The sequence below is a fragment of the Phyllopteryx taeniolatus genome, chromosome 15 (assembly GCF_024500385.1).
Source record: "Phyllopteryx taeniolatus isolate TA_2022b chromosome 15, UOR_Ptae_1.2, whole genome shotgun sequence".
Classification (NCBI taxonomy): Eukaryota; Metazoa; Chordata; class Actinopteri; order Syngnathiformes; family Syngnathidae; genus Phyllopteryx; species Phyllopteryx taeniolatus.
Genome location: NC_084516.1, coordinates 1692817 through 1713437, shown reverse-complemented (window position 1 = coordinate 1713437; position 20621 = coordinate 1692817). Strand labels below are relative to the sequence as shown.

The 20621-nt window shown below is 43.5% G+C and overlaps 2 protein-coding genes across 3 annotated transcripts; both read right to left on the bottom strand.

The window, feature by feature from the left end:
- Positions 1 to 406: 406 nt before the first annotated feature.
- otpa (orthopedia homeobox a) lies at positions 407 to 10373 on the bottom strand. 2 transcript variants are annotated; one of them, XM_061747666.1, is made up of 5 exons: positions 9231 to 10373; positions 9081 to 9141; positions 6463 to 8470; positions 5393 to 5760; positions 407 to 2231 (listed from the first exon to the last, which is right to left on the bottom strand). In XM_061747666.1, exons 3-5 carry the CDS (start codon positions 6596 to 6598, stop codon positions 1710 to 1712), a joined length of 1026 nt encoding a protein of 341 aa, XP_061603650.1. In that variant the 5' UTR covers positions 6599 to 8470; positions 9081 to 9141; positions 9231 to 10373; the 3' UTR covers positions 407 to 1709. The 2 variants fall into 2 exon arrangements, with proteins under 2 accessions (XP_061603650.1, XP_061603651.1); XM_061747667.1 differs by lacking the exon at positions 6463 to 8470 and having other exon boundaries at positions 9081 to 10373.
- A 1098-nt stretch (positions 10374 to 11471) lies between these two features.
- Positions 11472 to 19122, bottom strand: tbca (tubulin cofactor a). The gene is made up of 4 exons (XM_061747166.1): positions 18964 to 19122; positions 14762 to 14867; positions 12204 to 12290; positions 11472 to 11845 (listed from the first exon to the last, which is right to left on the bottom strand). Exons 1-4 carry the CDS (start codon positions 19014 to 19016, stop codon positions 11765 to 11767), a joined length of 327 nt encoding a protein of 108 aa, XP_061603150.1. The 5' UTR covers positions 19017 to 19122; the 3' UTR covers positions 11472 to 11764.
- Positions 19123 to 20621: the final 1499 nt, after the last annotated feature.

Below are 20621 nucleotides of genomic sequence, written 5' to 3'. Positions count from 1 at the left end.
CAAGAACGCAATTAGGTTTTTAAAATGTATGTGCTTTACCTAGAAATAATGCATTACTGTTATTGCTATTATTGTTATTATTATTATTATTTTATACATGGTAATGGTCTCAATTTGGAACTTTGTAAAATATGAGCTCCATAAAATATTGAATCATCTTTCTTTTACTATTCATATGCACTAAATCCATTAAATGCAAACGTGTGCATTATTTAAATGTAAAAATGAACAAAATAAGACAAAGGTTATTTGGTAAAAAGTACAGAAAACATTTTGAATAAAAATAAAGAAATAAACAAATCACCGTTGCTGCAATTCCATCCAACAATGGATCTGTGATGGGATTTCAATTATTTCAACTTTTATTGGAATCATTTATACATGAAATCAGTAGAAACATGTCCATGAGACAAACCCAAAAAAAATGGCTGTGACATTTAAGAAAAATCATCATCATCACCATCATCGTCATCGGCACGCCAAGAGATCACAAAAACATCCTATGTACATTTTACAATGATTTGAAAGTGTAAAGACAGCAAGTGTGCAGCCAGTCAGTGTTTTTTTTTTGTTTGTTTTGTTTCCATGCTGTCACAATAAATGATTTCAAATTAACAAATGCGCACCGTGCCAAAATGATTGCTCTGTGAAAATCAACGTAAGAATAAATAATAACTATAGGCAATGTTAAATGTGAACGGCGAAGAGCAGAAGTGGAACTGAAACACTTTAGAACTCATCCAATTGTTGGAATGTCAAATGCAAGACTTCACGTCTGGGACGGTTTGAATCGGTCATGAAAAGGTAAATATGTCAAATATCTGGAAATTTGGGACATTTTGGGAATGTTTTAAATCGTTGCCAATATCTTTCAAGTTGGAACAGTTGGAATCGGTCGGGGGGTAAGAGAAGTTCAATGTCTGCATTCATTTGGGAATATTGTCAGGGGAAATGTGGAATAATGCAAAATGTGGGAATTCTGGGAATGTGGGGGGGGAAAACTCCCAAGATATCCTGAAGGAGATGATTAGATTGAGGTAGAAATGGTTTAAAATCGGTTGAATACGGATCGATATTGAGAAAGTCTCGATTCATATCAACAGGATTATTTTCAAGGAAAATGTGGCATTGTGGGAAAAAAAGGAATTTTGAAAATGTGGAAAATAATTCCAGTGGTGTACTGAATGAGTTGAATATTTTCAAGTTGGAATCGGTCAAGAAATGTGGAAGCTACGCAAACAGTAAATCTGTCGATTCTCTCCTAATGTGGGAATTTCACCATGAGAAGTGTTGGAAATGTGGAAAATAGTTCACAAGATGTCCTCAATGAGGGAAATATTTGGAACTTGTCACGAGTCACCAAATGGAACATGTAAATATGTCAAATCTGGGAAATGTACTGTGAAATTTGGAACGTGAAAAAGAAAAAAGTTGTCGAGCGCGACGTTCTAATTGGACTTTACAGTTTGACTTTGAAATGAAAATGATGAGAAATATTTTATTGTGGAATTGTGGGAAAATTGGGAATTTTAGAACGCGGAAAGTAGTTGCAATTTTTCTCGACGAGCTGGAAGTTTGAATGATTTGAAGTGGTGGCGAAAGTCGGAAGGAGCAGAACGGCAAATTTGCGGAATAACAATAACAGCGGCATATTTTTGGGTGCAGAATGTGTGTGAATCCGCGTCACAAGATGTCAGCCGGCGTTGCTATTAGGTGAAGCTCATGGACACCGTGTGCTCCAGAGCCTTGCGGCGGAGCGAGGCGATGCTGGTGCCCCTCCACACGTCACTGTCCGGCGAGGAGCCGCACAGCTGCGGCGACCCGCTCACGTTGGCGGTGGGCACCATGCCGGGGAAGTGGGGCTGGTACAGGTGGGACTGCAGCCCGCCGCCGCCGCCGGACATGTCGGACATGTTGGACAGCCCCATGGAGGCGGGCGGCGGCGGCTGGAGGCCGCACTGGGAGCGGCTCAGGGAGTGAGACCCGGCCGGCTGGCGGCCGCCCAGGGCGGGGGGCAGCTGGAGCTGGGACACGTTGGCGGGGCCCCAGCGCCCGTCGTTGGCGTGGAAGGAGCACAGGCCGTCGCCCATGGCGACCGCCGCCGCCGCCGCCGCCGCCGACGTGAACTGCTGCAGGCCGTGGTGAGTCGGCAGCAGCGTGCCCGGAGCCCGGAACACGTTGGTGCTCTTCTTGCGCTTCTTCCACTTGGCGCGCCGGTTCTGAAACCAGACCTACACGCGCGCACACACACACACACACCGCTAATGATCACTGTAGCATAATTGGAGCATTTATTGTGTTGAATGGCAACAGGTGGAAACACGGGTTCAATGGACCTTCTGCCTCCTCGTGGAAGAGCATTGAATACCTCGGCTTGTCTCACTATACGTCACTGGCGTAGATGCATGAACAATATGGATATATGCATATTTCCATATACGGCGGGACCCTCGCATACTCGTGGTTCCGCTTCCGCGGATTCACCAGTTCGAGAGCTTGTTGAATGTCTTTCATTATTTTGTATTTTTTCTTCCCAATACAATGACACGCGGTCCGGCCCGGTCCGCGTGGCGCAACGGAAGACTTTTTCGAGATACGAGCTGCCGTTTGCTTTGACTTGCGAGCAAAGCCTTGAGACGTGAGCTCGACAACTCGCAGCAGTTTGACAGATCGTGAAAAGTTCTTCGTCAACACCTTTCAGGCTGCCTTTACTGTCAAACTAAACATCAAACAAAGAACATTTACTGTCAAACTAAACATCAAACAAAGAAAATTACACCTCCTTTTGTCTTAAAAACGTCCAATTAGCTTAATACTAACAAACAATTTAAAATGCCATAGAGGCAATATAGCATTGTTATATAACTCAACACAAATGGTGGAGCAAGACGGACAATACAACAATAGCCAGGGGCCCAGGGCAAAAGAGTGGTACCAGTCGTGGGACGCAAAAGAAAAAGAAGCACTGAATGAAATGCTCAAACTGCCAGTGGCTTTGACTTTTTAAAATCCCACACTTGGGCATGCTCCGTTTATTTCGTTGGTCATTATGGTGGCATTTGTAAAACGTTTGAGAATGACGGCCATACTGCATCTCAAAAGCCAGCCGAGCGCGCCGGCACTTAGCATTAGCACGACGCGTGTGCATGACGTTTGTGACGTTTAAATCAGTGTTTGGGTACGGTTGGGTTCAAAGAAGACTTCATGTCATCTCTCAGCCAATGGGAGCGTTTGCTGTGACGTCACCAAACGGTCACGTGGTTATCGGGGTTTTCACGCTTATTTCTGTTAATGACTCACCGGGAGCGCCGTGTTGCGTTTCGGGCTGAACGTAAAGATCGCCAACGGACGATTGTTCGAGCTTTGGCGCATCCCAAAGACGCAAGAAGCTCATTGAAAGTTTACGGGACGCAAACGGAACCATACCGACCCGCCGCGTTCGCTTTCGGCACTTTACGTCGTAATGCGAAGACACTTGACTCGGTAATAACTGGTTCTGCAATATAATATTACAATATTACATATATTGTTCATATTGAATGCTATTTGGCACAAACAAACAAAAGATAAATCTCGCGTTAGGTAATAACGTGCTAGCTAGTTAGCCATGCTGTGCTAATTAGCCTCGGACGTTTGTTACAAATGGCTAGCGAATGAAGTATGTATGAATATCATCATTACGCTTCACTCCAATTGCTACTTTATTTCAATGGATCTAATCATAATTATTCTTAACGTGTCTTTCAAAGAAGCACGTTCAGCAATTCGTGCTAATAAAGTTGAGGCGCTTATTATTTTTGCTTTTTAGATTTGCGCGCTTCTCCCCCTTTTTAAAGCATAAACATGCAATTGAGTAATGACAAATTTCGAGGTGACAATGTTGCTAGTTTGCATACCGCGACGTGTTTTAACGATGACAATTTTCTTGACGTGTTAAGAGGCGCAGGCGCACGTTTAAATGTCTTCCAAAATACACGCGAATGATGGGAGATCCCTTTTTTTTTTTTTTTTTTTTTTAGTGACTAGAAATCAACACGCCGATCGTAGTTGCGAAGTTTGCCGGTTGGTGCACACGAGGCGCATCGCACATGAAGACCAAATTGCCATTTTGTTTTCCGACGAGGCCCGGCGCAGGTCGCGAGCACGCCAAATCAAAACAAAAGAAAAACGTCGGCGTGTGTCTTGACGACGAGTTGAAAAAGCAAAGGAAGCCATATTGTGACGAATGTTGTTTCCCGAGGCGTCACGTGACGAACATTCGGCATCATTTGCGACTTTTGCCATTTCCCGACACCAGATCCAAATCTGGAAAAGGAGCGAAGCCAAAATAAATGTCTGCTCTCCACCCGACGAGCCTCATTTCACTCGTTGCGATTTCAAGCAAATGGGACTGCCATTGCTCCCATAAGCATAACAATAACGATAGCGATGCTGATGGTTATTATCGAGGTGTTTTGGTTTTGTTTTTAGCTTTTTTTTCCCCCCCAGAATCGAGGCCCCTTTGGCTAGGATTATATTTCTATTCCGTTCTATTTTCTCATTTTACAGAGACACTCCTACACGTCTTAATTTGTTCATGATTTACTGTCAAACGTGAAATCATTTTTTTTCCGCAAAAATAATAATACATTGGATCAAGAGATGAAAATGAAAGCATAAATCAAGATCAATGTGTGTGTGTGTGTGTGTGTGTGTGTGTGTGCGCGCGCGGAGTGGACACGTCACGTGCATGTTTATTTTCTCGAAAGCATAAATTCACGTGGACAAGAGCGCGAATATCTAAATTATGACAATGACGTAATAAAGGATACGTTTGAGGGGATTGGATTTTGAGCTCTCGATTTAATAATCCGAGGGGAAACAATTGTTGGCTAAAGTCTTTTTGTTTTGTAGCAATATTTAATCTGACCAATGTACTACTTTACATCTTTCAATGCAACCGATTTTTACATTCTCTAACTATTTTGACATTGTCACGTTCTTTCTTTTTTTTATTTTAGTGTCATTGTTTTATTTATGTATGTGCTAACAGATGGAAAAAAACGAAAACAAGACATTTCTATCGCTCACAATATGGAAATGTTTTTGGAGACCAAATTCAAAGAGTTGCCCTTTTTTCTGTTATGTTATATATCATCTTTCTTGTCTCCCGCCCTCCTTTAAATCATGATTTCAAATGCCAGCTATGGAATTCGGGAGATTTGTTGTCATCAATTTCTAGAAGCGCAGAAAAAATGTTCCTGTTTATTTGCGCGGCGCGAAATGTTTTTCACTGCGAACTTCATCAGATTCGCTTGTGACGACGACGACGACGATGATGATGATGATGATGATGATGATGATGATGATGATTCCGGACCGGTGTCATGCAGTTAGTGAGTGAGTTGTCGACCTGCACTCTGGACTCGGTCAGGCCGATCCTGAGGGCCAGCTCCTCGCGCATGAAGATGTCCGGGTAGTGCGTCTTGGCGAAGCTCCTCTCCAGCTCGTTGAGCTGCGCCGGCGTGAAGCGGGTCCGGTGCCGTTTCTGTTTCTGGGCCTGCTGCGGGTTGGGATTCTGCTGCTGCTGCTGCTTGTCCCGCTCCTTGGTCCCCTGCGCCGGGTCGGAGGCGATGTCCTCGGCGGGGAGCGCGGTGGCGCCCTCCGCGCCGTCCGGGACCGGGCCGAGCGCGGCGGAGAGTCCCGGCTCCGGTCCGCTTCCGCCCAGGCGGCACTTGAACGCCTCGCGGTGGCCCAGCAGCTCGGCCGCGTCTTTCATCCCTGCGCGGATTCAAACCCATTTTGCATTCTTTTGGCTCACTTTCGCCCGAGCGATTTCAAAAAAATAAAAAATAAAAAAAAAATGAAATCAAAGTGGTTTCGTGCAATATCAGCTCAAATAAGACGAACAAAAAGTTGTTATGCTCATAAGTGGACAATTTGTATAAGAAAAAAATAATCCAAATGTTTTCTTGATTTTTTTTAAAAATGGGATTCAAATGAAATTATAAACAAAACAGCCATCAAGAAAATCACGAGACTGTCAAATGTCCCCTTCAAATTGTCAATATTTCACCAATTGTCCCGTAGATGTCAACTTATGAGCACAACTGCGTTCTATTTTATACAGTTCAAAACAGGCCAAAACACCGCGGAGATGTGCACGAGACAATAAAAACCTACAGTGTTATAGTCCCCATTTGTCCACATTAAATTGGTAAAAGTAATGAACGAAAAAAAAAACAACAAAACAAAAAAAAGCGTCAACCATATATTCTAAAAGTTAGTAGTGGAAATAAGAAAGGCCACTGCAAGCAAGAAGCGCGTGCATGCACTCTCCAGTCCGCCATCGGTCAACCAAATTACGCAGTAATATCAAAAGAATTGCTTTTCCGATCAATTAGAAAGCGTGCGTGCGTGCGTGCGTGCGTGCGTGGAGCTTACAGCAGAGTTGAAGCGCCGAGTTGGGCGACGACAACTCACCCAGGCGAGCCTCCAGGAGGTCGGCGTGGGAGAGCATCGCGGGCCCCGGCGACCGAGGCAAACGTCTGCGCCGCTTTGGCAAAGCTCCACGGGAAGCAAATTCGCTTTGCGCTTCCAAAAGACGAGCTGCGTGCATTCTAATGCGCTCGACGAGGACGGGGAGGCGCCTAACGAGCGAGCCGAGCCTCCGAAGCCCGACGGCGACGACCAATCAGAGGGGAAGGAACGCCGAAGCGGAGCCTCCGTCCCCCGCATCGCATCGCACGCCGCCGTCCGCCGTCCGGCGTCCGGCCAGCACTTCAGTCCCCTTAATTGCCTTTGATTTGGGGCCCCAAATTACAGCCCAAAAACCTCAACTGAACTAAAGTCGCAACAAGCTCAACTCCCCGTCATTCCAATCACATTATTCGCTTCAAACAAACAAACAAACAAACAAACAAACAAACCCTGAGTCATTCATCATCAAATGGAGTCTGACAAAATCGTGCATTTAGTTGGACCAGTTGCCTCAAGGTTGCTAGCTCCACGATGCTAACTCGGACATTTGCTACAAATGCCTCGAGGATCCGCTCCCAAACCTCAAATCGTATGAATTACAACAAAACATGTGATTAATATCAGCTGAGCACTATATGTTGACGATGACGCTCGTCGCGGACCGACCGGTGACAATTAGCACAACGTTAGCATTACATCAACTACGTTTCTAAGATTTCTTTTGGGATATAAATGCTTTAGCGTAGAATTCGGGCTATAAAACGCATTGCTTATCATTGACGTGAGACTGACACAACGGTCGATTTATTTGAAAAAGTTCACTGGAGGTGACGGTTGCTAACAGAAGTTAGCTCCAGTGTGCTACCGTGGACTTTTACTATTAAGATGGCTACTAATTAAAGGCACCGCCACCAAAATAATAATAATGATTAATATAAAAGCACATTGTTTGTGGATAATGAGGTCGGTAGCTCACTTATAGCATTATGACCGGTCATTCAAATTACAGTAACAGAATCATTAATTTAGTTGGACTACATCACTGGCGGTTGTTAGCCAAAGTTAGCTCTGCTATGCTAACATGGAAGTTTGCTATCAAATGGCAATTAAACAAAGGAGCCATCCTGAAACACATCATTTCTATAATTATAACAACACATGCGACAAATATAAAATGACAGCACACATTAGCCTCAATGTTGATAATGACGCCCGTAGCAGCGATGGTTAGCTCCCTGTTAGCATTAGCGCAAGTTATCTGAATTACATTTATGAGGTTTGTTTTGCAATACAGATTAAGTTTTTCGCCTACAATTCGGTTCTGGGGGAAAAAAAAAAAAAAGCAATTTGTGTTATTTATCATGGAATTGAATCAGACACAATTGTTCATTTAGTTGAACTATAAGTGGGGGGTTATCGACAGTATGTGAACGCGGACGTTTGATATCAAATGGGTATGAAATAAAGACTATACTCAAAGTACAAATATACAAATCTATACAATATATACAAATATAACATGTGATTAATATTTAACGACCGCACACACCGTACATGTGTTGACAACGAGGTTTGACTGGTTAGCTCTGGTATGCTAGCATGGACTTTTTGCTAGCCAATGGCTATTGAAAAAAAGGCTGTCCACCCCAAAATGTACAATAATAATAGATACATGTAATCCAACTATTTAAAGAATCATTTATCCTCAGCTAAGTTTATAAATTGTGGACAGTGCAGACAACAACTACACTACAACTGTGCAAATGATACTGTCACCCAAAACCAAGTTGGTATCACATATGAGATACATATTTTTTTTTATCTTACATGGAATTTAAAAAGTGCTCAAATCAAGGCTTGTGAGGTCAAATTTATATTTTGAAATACAAAAGTGCTTTTTGATATGACTGTTTGGCTTCGACCGTGAATATGATCTGCACGCCGCTCCGTTCCCGCGTTCATCTTTTGTCCGGTGCAGGCGGCATCAGGATGATGAAGACGGACACGCTCGCTTTAATGACATTCAGCAAAAAAAAAAAAAAAAAAAAAAGAGGAGAAACAACTATAACTCATCCTTCAAGGTTGTTGTTGTTGTTGTTTTTTTTAACCTTAAAAGAGGACTAAACCTATTTTTAAATCTGGATGATGAACATCATCAGGATGCTGAGTGATGCATTTTTTTTTTGTCAGTCTTTCTGTCTGAAAAGTGTTGTCTGTCAATAAAGATGATTCTGATTCTGACATGTAATAAAAACGCCTGGCACTCTGCAGTAAATGCTATTTTAATTATTTTGCTTCAAATGTTCTGAAAATCATTATAACATTCAAGCTTTTAAAAAATAATGCATCCGATTATTGTTCAGAATAGCTAGCATTATGAATAATGTCATTAGATACAAATGTATAGTGAAAGGTAAAGAATTGTAACATATTTGACAGAAAGCTGACAAAAATTGAACCCGTTAAATGTTCAGTTCCTTGAATATTTGGAGGAACATAATTTTGGTCAAGAGTGAAAAAAAAAAATAATAGTGAATATTTTGACCGTGATTTGTGTAAGTAAATACTTGAAAGGCAGTAAAAAAGATTAGAAAGCGAATTTTTGAGAGCAGTATACTTACATGATGATGACGACGATGATAATGATGATGCATCAACAACGTCAGGTCGCGTGGCACAAACCTGCGAAGCAAATGTTCATTTATGCAAATGTCAATGTCAACACATGATTTCAAAAATGGTAGATGAAGCAGGAAATACAATTCACTAACGCAAAGCGCAGTGTACGCTTGGGCAGCAGGTCTGCCTCGCAGCTCTGAGGTTCTGGGTTTGAATTTGTGCGTCGTAAATGAGAAAGTGTTCTCAATGGCCTTTGCTGCTTAAACAGAGGAAAGTATTATTTCAGCTCCAGTTTCTTGCCACAAACTTGATGATGAGCTTTATTGAAGACTTGAATTCATTCAGCTGACTAGACCTAGAATGCTCCATAACTCCATTTGAAGTTTTTGGGCTGCAATTTCAGTGCTTAGTATGGCAATCATTACTTGTTGACAAACGCTTCTACGTCAGCTGTGGTTTTCCTCGGGTTTTTTGGCAAATACTGAATTTGGACTTGGATCATGTTGGATATTCATATTGGATCATGCTTGCGCTTTTCACCACAAGTGAGGCAACGTCATCGTCGCTTTCAAAGGTTGGATCCCGATCAGTGACTTTGTTGCCTGAAAGAAAAGAACTCGGATTGGGGGAGAAAAACAGCAAGTGCGATAGTGGTCCAAGTCCAAACATTTGTGATATCTATCAATAATTCATGAAAGCTGATAAACAACATTGATTTATACGAACACGCAGAATAATGTACTTCATTTCTATCGCTCGCCGAACCTTACTTTCTAAGTTGTTTTTGCAGGAGGCGGCCATCTTAGAAATGAGAGTTGACTGACACGCTGATGAATCGGGAAGTGTTGCCACATAGTTGTCACAATTGGAACTAAATCTTGATTTGCGACCAGTGTTCATCTGAAACATATGCCTTTTCTTTGTTTATTTCTGCACTCAAATTGAAAAAAAAAAAAAAAATGAGTCACCCCACTCGAGTTCTCTGGGGCTCAATCGAGCATAGGTGTGAATGCATATTCGCAGATGTTTTTGTATTCAGGCGACCAATCCGGGGGTTGCACCAATCGGATGAGACTTTAGATGCACAGTGCCACGCCGCCACCCCCCCCCCCAGATGTCGGTCTCCTATTGGCTCGGACAGACCCGCAGGTGTAGCGTGAGAATCTCAGCAGCATAGCAGACGCTGGGGAGGACGAAAACAACCAACAACTCGGACCTCAAATCTAGAACACGTCTGAAATATGGGAGAATACAAAAAGCCTGCTCATTTCACCACATTACAAAAATGCATTCATTTCATGAGACAATAAAAATATCATTGCTTTACAGACATGTTAAATATTGCAATGAAATCGATATTGCAATTTTCAACACCGACATCGCATGATATGCCAATATCGTGCAGCCCTAATATATATATATATATATATATATATATATATATGAATATATATGAGTTGTTCCCGTCTGGTCACCTGACCCCAGATGTGGTTCTCCGCCGCATGGCACGCTTCAATTAGCGCGGCGGCCCACTCGCCCGGCACTCCCTGAGCGGACTCCATTAAGGCCGTGCGTTATGTGAAAAGAATACAATTACAGCCCCAAATGTAATAATCTGCACTGAAAAGCCATTTTCTCTTAAAGGGACACCACAGGGTGAATGTCACGCAGCGGCAGTGGCAGTGGGAGTCGGGACGCTTCAGCACAGTGTTTTTGTGTGTGTGTGTGTGTGGGTACTCATTATCATAAAATATCCCAAAATGTGAAGAAGAAAAATAAAAAAAGAATGAAAAAGATCAAGTCGAATGTAACTTGATTTGTCTGCCAACTGAGTTCATGAATGTGGCATGTTCTTCTCACTGGTGCTTAAAAAAAAAAAAAAACATTGGGAGGCCAGTTTGTATTTGTCTGAGTGGGAAAGTTAAGTGGGGCCGAGACCCAGCAGATCCAGCAGAGGGCGCTGTCATGGGGCAAAAAGCTTGTCCAGGATTTTACATGTGCGACCGATTAATGACTACCACATTGCCCCATCCTTTCAGTTTATTTGGGGGAATAAAATAATTAATAAAATAAAATAAAAAAAGAAATCAGATCCAGCAGAGCTAATACAAACCATTAAAACAAATAGTATGTTATATTTCATAAAGAGTAGTGTCCAACTGCAAGTTTTAGTTTTTTTTAATATAATTTAGTTTCATGAAAGTCCGCTGGCTTCATGCTAACACGCGATGCAAAACGGGCTAATGGGAATTAGCATAGATGTTAACAACTGCTACTTGAACACAGGCACTGTGAACAGTTTTCACTGAAAACCCTCAAGTAAAATAAAAATAAAAATCCACATCATAGGGGGGTGCGAACAACGACCCAAAAAAGAGGAGGGGAACACTGGATTTGAGGAATTTTAAATACATGCCCAGTTTATTGACAGCATCAAAATGTTGCAGAACAGACAAGACAAATGTGAGTGTTTCAAGTCAATCTGCAGTATATTTGTCCGACAACGTAATCAGAGCAACAAGACAATTGATATGCAAGAAAAAGAGAGTCGCATTGATCGGAGCATTAAAAAGTGGCGGCAACGATGGCCAACGTGGAGGCAGTTCCGTACAAAAAAAAAAAAAAAAAAAAAAAGAAGAAGAAGGGAATGAACGTTTAAAGCAAGCTCACGGTGAGAACACAGACATCACGCCTCCAACTTGACAGATTCCAACACGCTTTTGGCTTCCTGGTACTCGGCCGACTCCGACAATTCCTCCTCCGCTTCCTGCAATAGCGACAAATCACACAAGACTTTGCTTCTTTGCGGAATATTCAGACTCTTCCCACGTGACACCAGTCAGCCAATCAACTTTAAGCGGTGTTCGGCGTAAAACTGACAAATGCTCCGTTTAAAAGAAGAAACTACACAAGAAGTTTGACTACTTTCTAAATCAGCAATGAATGTTCCCACAATATTTAGTCTACTCAACTTTGTATTTTAATTTTCAGGCACTGAGCCACCTCGTTTAAAAAAGATATTTGACTTATTTTGAATGAATTTTTAAGTCGATGTTTTATTTGTCCTTGCAGGGTGTGTTTTTGAACGGCGCAGGTTGCGCGTGCCGGGACGTCGGACGCCTCACCAGCAGCTGCAGCAGGTCGCCGTGGGCGATGGTCATGCGACGTCGGCTGTCCGGGATCATCATGAGTGTCTCCTGCAAGCTCGCCATCTGAAAAACATTTTCAGCTTTAGATGCAGCGGAATTAAGCGCAAGAAGAAGAGGCGACGACGTCGCTGCTCCGTGTGTTAGCCCGTCTATGGCGATTGGCATTATATGTTAGCATTAAGCTCGTAGAGTTTCATGAGAATAAATGATGCCGTATGTATGAGTTGGTTCAATATTTGGATGTTCAAATATACAGCGTTTGATTCTCTTTTGTCAGTTGTTTCGATTTTGTTTCGAAGAGTGCGGAGAGCGAGCGTCTTTTATCGTTCCTGAAAGTGAAACACTCCAATTTCTTGGTAGCGTGAGAGTGAGAACAGGCGCGAATGAATACTTTAAAGGTCCCGCATTTTGGCTAGTTCGACCTCCATAGAGTGACTCTCTAACAGGGACTTTGTACGAAAGTGTCAATTTCATTTCAAACAACGCCTTGGTTTTGTCATACGCGTGTCCAAAAAAGGTTCCTCTGACAGCGACGTTTGTTTGTTTGACATTTGTTTTGTATCTGCTTTGTCCATATTTGGCTAAGACTGCCCCCTTTCCTCTGATTGGTTGCCTCCGTGTAGAAGAGCCACACGTGTTATGTCGACAGCGCTGGCTCGGCAGCAGAGAGGTAGGCGGAGCGCTTCGCTAGTGATGTAGATCAGCTCGAGAAATTCCCATGACCCGATTTCAGGCCTCTCGGCAGAAAAACACCTGGGACTCGGGAAGGCTTGGACCATTTGAATTCATATTTCATGTTCATGAGGTATCATAGAGACAATATTACATCCCAAATATTAGAAAAAGTAAAATACGGCACCTTTAAAGTGTATTTCAATAAGCACAAGTGCTGTTTGACTCACTAGTCTGTGCATCGTTTGCATTGTGGCAACCAATAAGTGAACGACTTTACGTGGTTTGTTGTGATGCGTTTTAGTCTGTTTGCATTTTTTTGTTGTTACTTACCAAGTTTAAAAGCCATCGACTGATTCAAAGCAAGTAAAGTGAACTACACGCGAAAGCAACAGCACGCGACCCGTAAACTGTTACGGCCACGGCCCGGCGCGAAGAGCGGGCGGGCGGGCCGCGCCGGAGAAAAGTCTCGGCGCCCTCTGGCTGCGGTGGAACGATCCCATCAGCGGCGGGATAAAAGATGACACTTAGCCACGTATTGATTCCATTAAAACAAAAAACCTCTAATCAATCCCACAGCAGACGCATCATCTCCAACCATCATCCATCTGGCCTCCCCGGCTCGCCATTAACGCCAGTCAAGCGTGCCGCCGCTCGGCCCCCCGACTGCCGCGCTATGAATGAACAAACAAAACAAGCACACGCTGGGAATTTTAATGCTAGCTGTAAACATCGCTGCCGTCTGAGGGAAAAAAAGCCGAGGGAATTGGGACCACGAAATAAAAATGGCGAAAACGCTCAGTCGAAGTCATTAGAGTGACCCCCCCGCTACAACGCGGTATGTCCTTTTCGCCCCCCCACTGTGTCGCAGATTGTTAAGCAATCATTTTGGGATTTTTACAGAATACAGCCAAGTCCCAAATTAGAGTTGCGCGCCTTCAGCGTAGTACCACGTTGCGCCACAACAAGTCGGGCAGCACTGAGCTCTACTGGAAGTCATGCAGCAGAATTAACAGCAAGAAAAAGAGGCAGAGAAGGACGACGCCAGCTAAGAGAAAGAATGAGAGCAGCGAGAACGTCTGTATGCGTTGCTGCTCCGTTTGTGTCGCGTAGCAGTTGTTCGAAGGTTTACAATTACCATAACATTGATGCATCGTAACATAACGTGGGGCCGGGCGCCGCAATACGATTGGCTGCTGGCAAAGACGAGACCGTCACTCGCTAAACAGTCAGCCTGCGATGTGACGAAGAAGAGCAGAGCTGCCATTTTCTGAGCAGACGGCGCACGCTTGGAGGCAGAGAGACCGAATAGTTACAACTATAGCTGTATTTTTTTGTTTTTGTATTTTTTTAAAATATTTTTTGTAGCACAAGTAGGAGCAGGGATCACCAACATGGTGCCCGCAAGCAGCAGGTGGCCCCCTGTGAGTAGCCCGCGGGTCCGCTCTAAAAATAGCTCACCACTCATGGGACACCGTCATTTACTCAGTGTTCATATTTGATTGAGTTATATTTTATGTATTTAACAAGGAACAAGTTCATCAATGTACCAAATAAAGCTATTTTGTGGTCCATGGGAAAAAAAAGGTTATTTATCTAGCCACATTTGTCAAAAGTAATAGATTTTAGAGCTGTAATTGAAATACCCCGATAGTAATAATCATGGACTATTTCACTCTGTGTGTCGTGCATCCGGATGATATGAGTTTCCCTGTTTTGAATGGAACTACCGACCTAAATGAAGCTTTTGACACGATCGGAATTGATTGAGATGTACGCGCATTTGCGGATCAGCACAAACGCGTCGTGATGTTCTCGTGTGCGCCGCGGCAGCGGACGTCTCGAATGAAGGCGTGACGTACGTGTTGCTTGATGAGGAAACTGTCAGCCGCCGCCGCCTTCAACTGCTCGATTTTCTCCTCCTGCTGCTTGGCCTCCGTCCTGTACGACGCCTCCTCTTTGGCCAGCCTGCACGCACGAAAACACGCCGTTCGACGGCAGTACCTCCACTTAGCGCTGCACCCACGTCTCAGTTTTTCAGATGATCCGCCATCAATTTATTTATTTATTTATTTTTTTGCATCACAAACCAAAATTTAAGTTCCAAGCAATCTTACACCAATGCGCTTTCAAACTGTCAAACACACAAATACGAAATGTGAGCACTCGCAAGGAGCTGCTGTAGGCCACGACTCACACCCAGATGGAAAAAAACGTGTCAAAAACTGCTTAAATATTTACATTCAATTTAATTGGGTCTTTACTGTATTTTCGATTACCGAGTGCTAGTTTTGTCATTTTTTCCTTTTCTGGAGGCTGGGACAGATTAATTTCCATTTCCATTCTTTTCAATGGGGAAAGTTGATTTGAGTATTGAAGGCACCACTGTAGCAAAGAACGTTTTTTTTTTTTTTTTTTTTTATGCCACTGCGCTGCGGAGCATTTTCGCCTCGCGAATAATCACAGTGCTTATGCGACTCGTCCGTACAACACACACACATTAATTGATCATCAATTTAGCCCCTAATTTAGAGCAAGTCAGGTGGTAAATGGGCCTCTTTTCCTTGATTGTTAGTGAAAATGGAGCTGGAGCACATTGATCCATCAGGATTATTTATCAATTACCAGCCAAATGGAACTAAATCTGTTAAACACATTCCAGCCCCCGATCGGCATAACACACATTTGCCACCGATAAAGATTTCCACGGCTAATCGTCGTCTTCCCGATGCAGAGTGACGAGGCAAATGTCATTTTTCAGGTTAGCGGCGCAGCGATTGGGCGTTAATCAGCCGCATTAGCCGCGAGGCTTGCCCCGCCGTGTCGCGCAGCGCCAGCCGTCATATTTTACATCAATTACGCCTCGTCCTAGACTCCGTGTCGCCTGTTTGGAACACACACACACACACACACATATATATATATATATATAACATATATATAAATAAAAGTGTGAATCATTTGAATAAAAGTGAAGGACAGTCTAATAACAAAATGTCCATCCCTCGCCTTTTTCCAAGTGCTGATGTTAATTTCTTATTTCTCACAAAGTCGGCGCGCGGCGGCTTTTAAATAGACCTGCCACCGCCGGCTTAATGGAAAAGGCAGCTCGCTGGAAAATAGGAGGAGAAAAAAAAGAAGGGAATTAAAGCCGCACCGGTATTCCTCCGCCGCCTTCTCCCTCCGCACTGTATTTTTGAGGCGGCGTGTCGCAGGCGGTCGGGAGCGCAATGACAAAGGCAAATTACGGTTGTCATTTTATTAAGGGCATCCGGCTCGGGATACATGCTGGAATAAAGTGAGGACTCGTGGCGGAAAAGGAGTCAACAACGCGACAGAGCAGACATTTGAAACCTCAACATTTGGAGGGCAATTGCAAATGAATGTGTGAATTAACTCATTGACTGCCAGCCCTTTTCAAAGCAGAACTCTGCATATTGCCGGCCATTTTACAGCATCTTAACTCGCTGAAAATCTCACTTAATTGTCGTTTTGTGCTCGGGCCAAAGCCTTGTCTAATATACAAGTATTTCTCTGGTGCCACCTTGTGGCATCTTGTTGCCAAGTAACTATAATGAAGTGAGGGGATTAATTCGTCGCAGATTTTCACTATTGGTGGCAGAGCTTGGATCGGCGGGGGAACACTAATGGTAAATATGCAATGCGGAACTCTTATTTCTGTGGAAGTTGATGAAAGTTCAACAGGATTAAAGAACGGAGCAGTTTTTTTTGGGACCTTTTTTAGGTTCCCCTCGAACCACTTGTGTCCCTGTCGAGGCCGCAGCCTTGATCGCAAGACGCGACGTCAAGTCAACAAACTGCACTTGAGGAATTGTACTCGTGTAAACTTGTCATGTGTGTGCGGACGGACGCCGTGTGGCATTGTCCTCCAACAGGCAATCCGGCCCCCCCTTCATTACCGCCTCGGGCAGCGCGTTACTAACGCAACCCTCGCGGAACGGCGATCGATAGCACATTACGGGCCAGCGCCGCCTGATCCGAGGCAGCTCGCAGTACACCGGGAGCTCATTTTCAGGAAGATCGGCCATATTTCCCCATTTGTGACACGATCCATTCGGTTGCGGAGAAAATATAGACTTGAGCGCTGACTATGTTCATCTAATATCTGTCTGCAGAAGCTGCAAATAAACCTCATATTTCCCCTCTTACGGCATTTGGTTGACTGTATAGAATATTTCACCACATTAAGCCATCACAAATACAACGGGTCCTGCAGCTATCGAATATTTTAGTATTCAAGTAACCAACTGAAAACTCTATGGAATAAGCAAATAATCAGATCAAAAATATTTTTGCTTGCTTAAAGAGAAATGATGACTACAAATAATGAAGCACCAAGTGGTTTTAAATACTGTACTTGGGTCTCTGGAGCGCATGGCCACCCATCCAGAGTCAACTGAACCACCAAGTTTTCCTTGTCTGCATGCTTCTGAAAATGTGTGAGCGAGAATGTTCGGCTCTTTCGCTCCACTGCCACGTAATGGTGGGGCTCATTAACATACTCCCGCCCTCAAAGGGACTTTCTCCACCAATGACTGGGAAGCCAGGCTGGGTTGAAGTTCCATTATAACGCTGCTGCCAAAGCACGATCATGAAAAGGCCAAAAGGCAAGCAGAGCTGCAGCGTTGGCCCAGAGTTAGCATTAGCTAACAGTGTAACCAGCATTAGCTTCTGACAATAATGTTATAATCCGCTGTATGCGGAACATCACGTAACCAACGGAACCCATGTTTCACACGGACATTTATCGCAGACGGTCGCAGCCTTGGGCCACTGATAAACTTTGCCAAAAACGACAGAGCTAAGTGATTTTATGTGCGTAATATACATAAAACGTGATGTATGAATGCGCTAAAAGGTACTTGGTGTTTTTTGACCAAAAATGGTCATCGCTAGCGTGCTAATGCTAATCACAACTGCTAACCGTTTGTCTCAAATTTATGTTATAATAACATTTGGTTGTCGTTAAAGTGTGGGTGGCAGAGTTATTTGTGTTTGGCCACACGACTACAGTACTTGACAAGCGTCTTTCCGTGGGCTTGATGACGAAATGCTGCTTTTACTCGTAATAATGCAGCTGAATCTGGATGTGCGCAATGCTTTAAGTGCAAGAAATGTGGCACTTATATGATGGCGCCGCAAAGTTGTTGGCGAGCGGTGAGGCGTTTGTGTTTGGCGATGCGTACGAACCGTGCGCCACAAAAACGCATTCATTGTCTTGGGTCCTCGCTTGTTTTCGTCAGGCCTGTTGTTGGCCGGCTTGCTGCATGAAACTGAGCCGGCCTAAAATGAACCAATTTGAGCTGTCAACATTTTTTCTTGTAATTGTTGATCATTGGGTTCGTTTGACCAAGGGATGCCTCAATCATGTTATTAAGATACCTTGGAATGATTTTAAAATCGGAAAAAAATTAAATAATAAATCAAGCCTCCTCATCCTCATTTTGTTTTGATGGAATTACTGAAGTGAATTAGAAAAGGATTTAATTTAGGCAATAGCTTTCTTTGCCAAAAAAAAATACAAAATTCTAGTTATGACAAGATGTGTTTATCCAACTTTTACGTGATTAAAAACAACAGTACGGCGTCAACACTCCATCAGCCCCGTTACAAATCTATACGAGCCAAAACTGGACAAAAAGGGACTGAAAACGGAGTAAAACGCTTGAAATAATGCTCACAATGTGACAGCCACAATGGAGGGAGGGAGTGTAGCTTGTCGTTAGCCACACTGAAGAATGCCGAGAAAAAGCTACTTGGCAGGAAGGGGGGGGGGGGGGAATAAAATTCTTACCGTACATGCCAAGCTTCGCAATGCTACGGAAACATGTTTAATGGAAGACAACAATAGCCGTGCTAGTTTGACGCACTCGCCGACAGTAGGCCTTGCTAAAGCACCGGAGTGGCGTGAAGCTTTACCCGGAAACGGCGTCACATCTTCGGCCCTGTCTGCCGCTGAGCCAGCAGGTCAGCGCGGCTAAGCTAACTAGCTAAGTGTCTCAGCGTCACGTCCCCTGACGTAACCCTTGCTAAACAAACTTACCGCTTCAAAACGCCGGTTTTGATCTTAATCTGTCGTATTCTTGGGTCGGCCATGGCTCCGGGTGGTGAGATTTATTGTAGCGATGTTGTTGCGTTGCTGCAGGCAAGCTAGGAGAGAGCAGAGCAGGTGGAAGAGGCAAGCCAGTCACGAGCAGACGAGCGCAGAGAAATCGATCGGAGCGGAGACATAATGACTCGAGCTTCAGTGGATAAAACTGCGAATAGACTAACATAAAAGGGCTTATATGACCATTTAGCGACATGAAAGACTTCCGAAGACGAGGTTAATTTAAGCTTGGTTATGATTTTACTTGCTCTAATGCATGATGCACATTTTAAAGGTGTATTTCCGGTTAGCAAAAGGCTTTCGCACTCAGGTGGCACCAGTGCTAAACATGTCGTTGGGGCAAGGCTGTGGGATTGAAAAGAAAAAACAAAAAAGGTGGTTAATGGATTCATTTGAATGTGCGAAGTGTCAGAGGACAAGCAGATGTTACGTGAGGTCAATTGTTTGGAAGGGAGACCCAACGGTGGCTATAATTGACATTTTAACAAGGAAATTAACTCAAAATAGATGTGTAGGCTATTCAGACCTAGCTAAAGGGGAATTTGCTGTTTTTTTTTTGTAACTAAACCACCCTGTCTGCGGAAGAACAACCTGGCAGCGACAGAAGGTGCGACTGACGCGGTGTCAACCATTTGCCGTTTGCTCGCGGTTGGTGTCGCGGTGACCTGTTAGCTTGGGCGATTCTGAAACTATTTGGGGGGAAAAAATGCCCATCCCTCATTTGCTAACAACTGGGCATGCACATGATTAGCAATTTGAAGCAGAGCGACGCGACCTCAGGCAGCTGAGAGGATTCAGCAGCGACGTGAAATTTGCAGGTTTGTTTATTACCTCATTGGGATTTTTAATTGCGTGTACAATTCCCCAAAATAAAACTAAAAAATAACAACATTTAGTGTGATAGTAACACGCCATTATGAAGACGTCGCACTACCAACGTGGCAGCTGTGGCTAACGTCTTGTTTACTGTGCCTATGCTATCTGTGGGATTCATTTTATTTGATTTTTTGAAGGAAATGGAAATAACCTCCACTTTTGTGGGGGTAGACCTGGTGACACATCTCCAAACACAACAAGTTTTTGTTCTGGTTTCAGTTCAGGTCATCGGTTGTCACTCGCCTGTTGTTTACAAGCATTATGAAATATCCTACGACCGATAGCCAGGAGTACGGTGGCCTTTAAGGGACAAAAGAAATCTGGCAAAATGCTCCGTTGTAGAAGTTGTATTTAGGATTTAGTGTTTTTTTTTTTTACCCCACAACTTGAGAATCCCTGATGTAATGTAAAAAAAAAAAAAAACTACATGCAAACTACAGTGCATTAGACACAGAAAGTCACATTTATTATATTTATTATTTTGTTTCTCAAAATTCAACACAAAATTTTGGCTGATTTGTTAAAAATAAAAACCAACGAAATGACAGCGTTTGCTGAATATAACAATCTCAGGTCTGTTTGGAATTTTGAATATGATGTCACTAAGCTTGGCACACCTTTCTTTGGGCAGTTTGCCATAACATAAACAAAAGGCACAAACCGAATTGCATCGTTTTGCATTGCAATACACGGTAAATGAGCGACACGTCTGCTTT

Bases quoted from the DNA above. Each gene is read 5' to 3' on its own strand.
- otpa (XM_061747666.1), bottom strand. From the start codon at position 6,598: ATGCACGCAGCTCGTCTTTTGGAAGCGCAAAGCGAATTTGCTTCCCGT. The intron at 5,761-6,462 runs GTGAGTTGTCGT...GAATCCGCGCAG, and splicing joins CCTCCTGGAGGCTCGCCTGG to GGATGAAAGACGCGGCCGAG. The intron at 2,232-5,392 runs GTCGACAACTCA...GCGCGCGTGTAG, and splicing joins TGACCGAGTCCAGAGTGCAG to GTCTGGTTTCAGAACCGGCG.
- tbca (XM_061747166.1), bottom strand. From the start codon at position 19,016: ATGGCCGACCCAAGAATACGACAGATTAAGATCAAAACCGGCGTTTTG. The intron at 12,291-14,761 runs GTACGTCACGCC...AATGTTTTTCAG, and splicing joins GTTTCCTCATCAAGCAACAC to ATGGCGAGCTTGCAGGAGAC. The intron at 11,846-12,203 runs GTGAGGCGTCCG...TCGCTATTGCAG, and splicing joins GCGACCTGCTGCAGCTGCTG to GAAGCGGAGGAGGAATTGTC.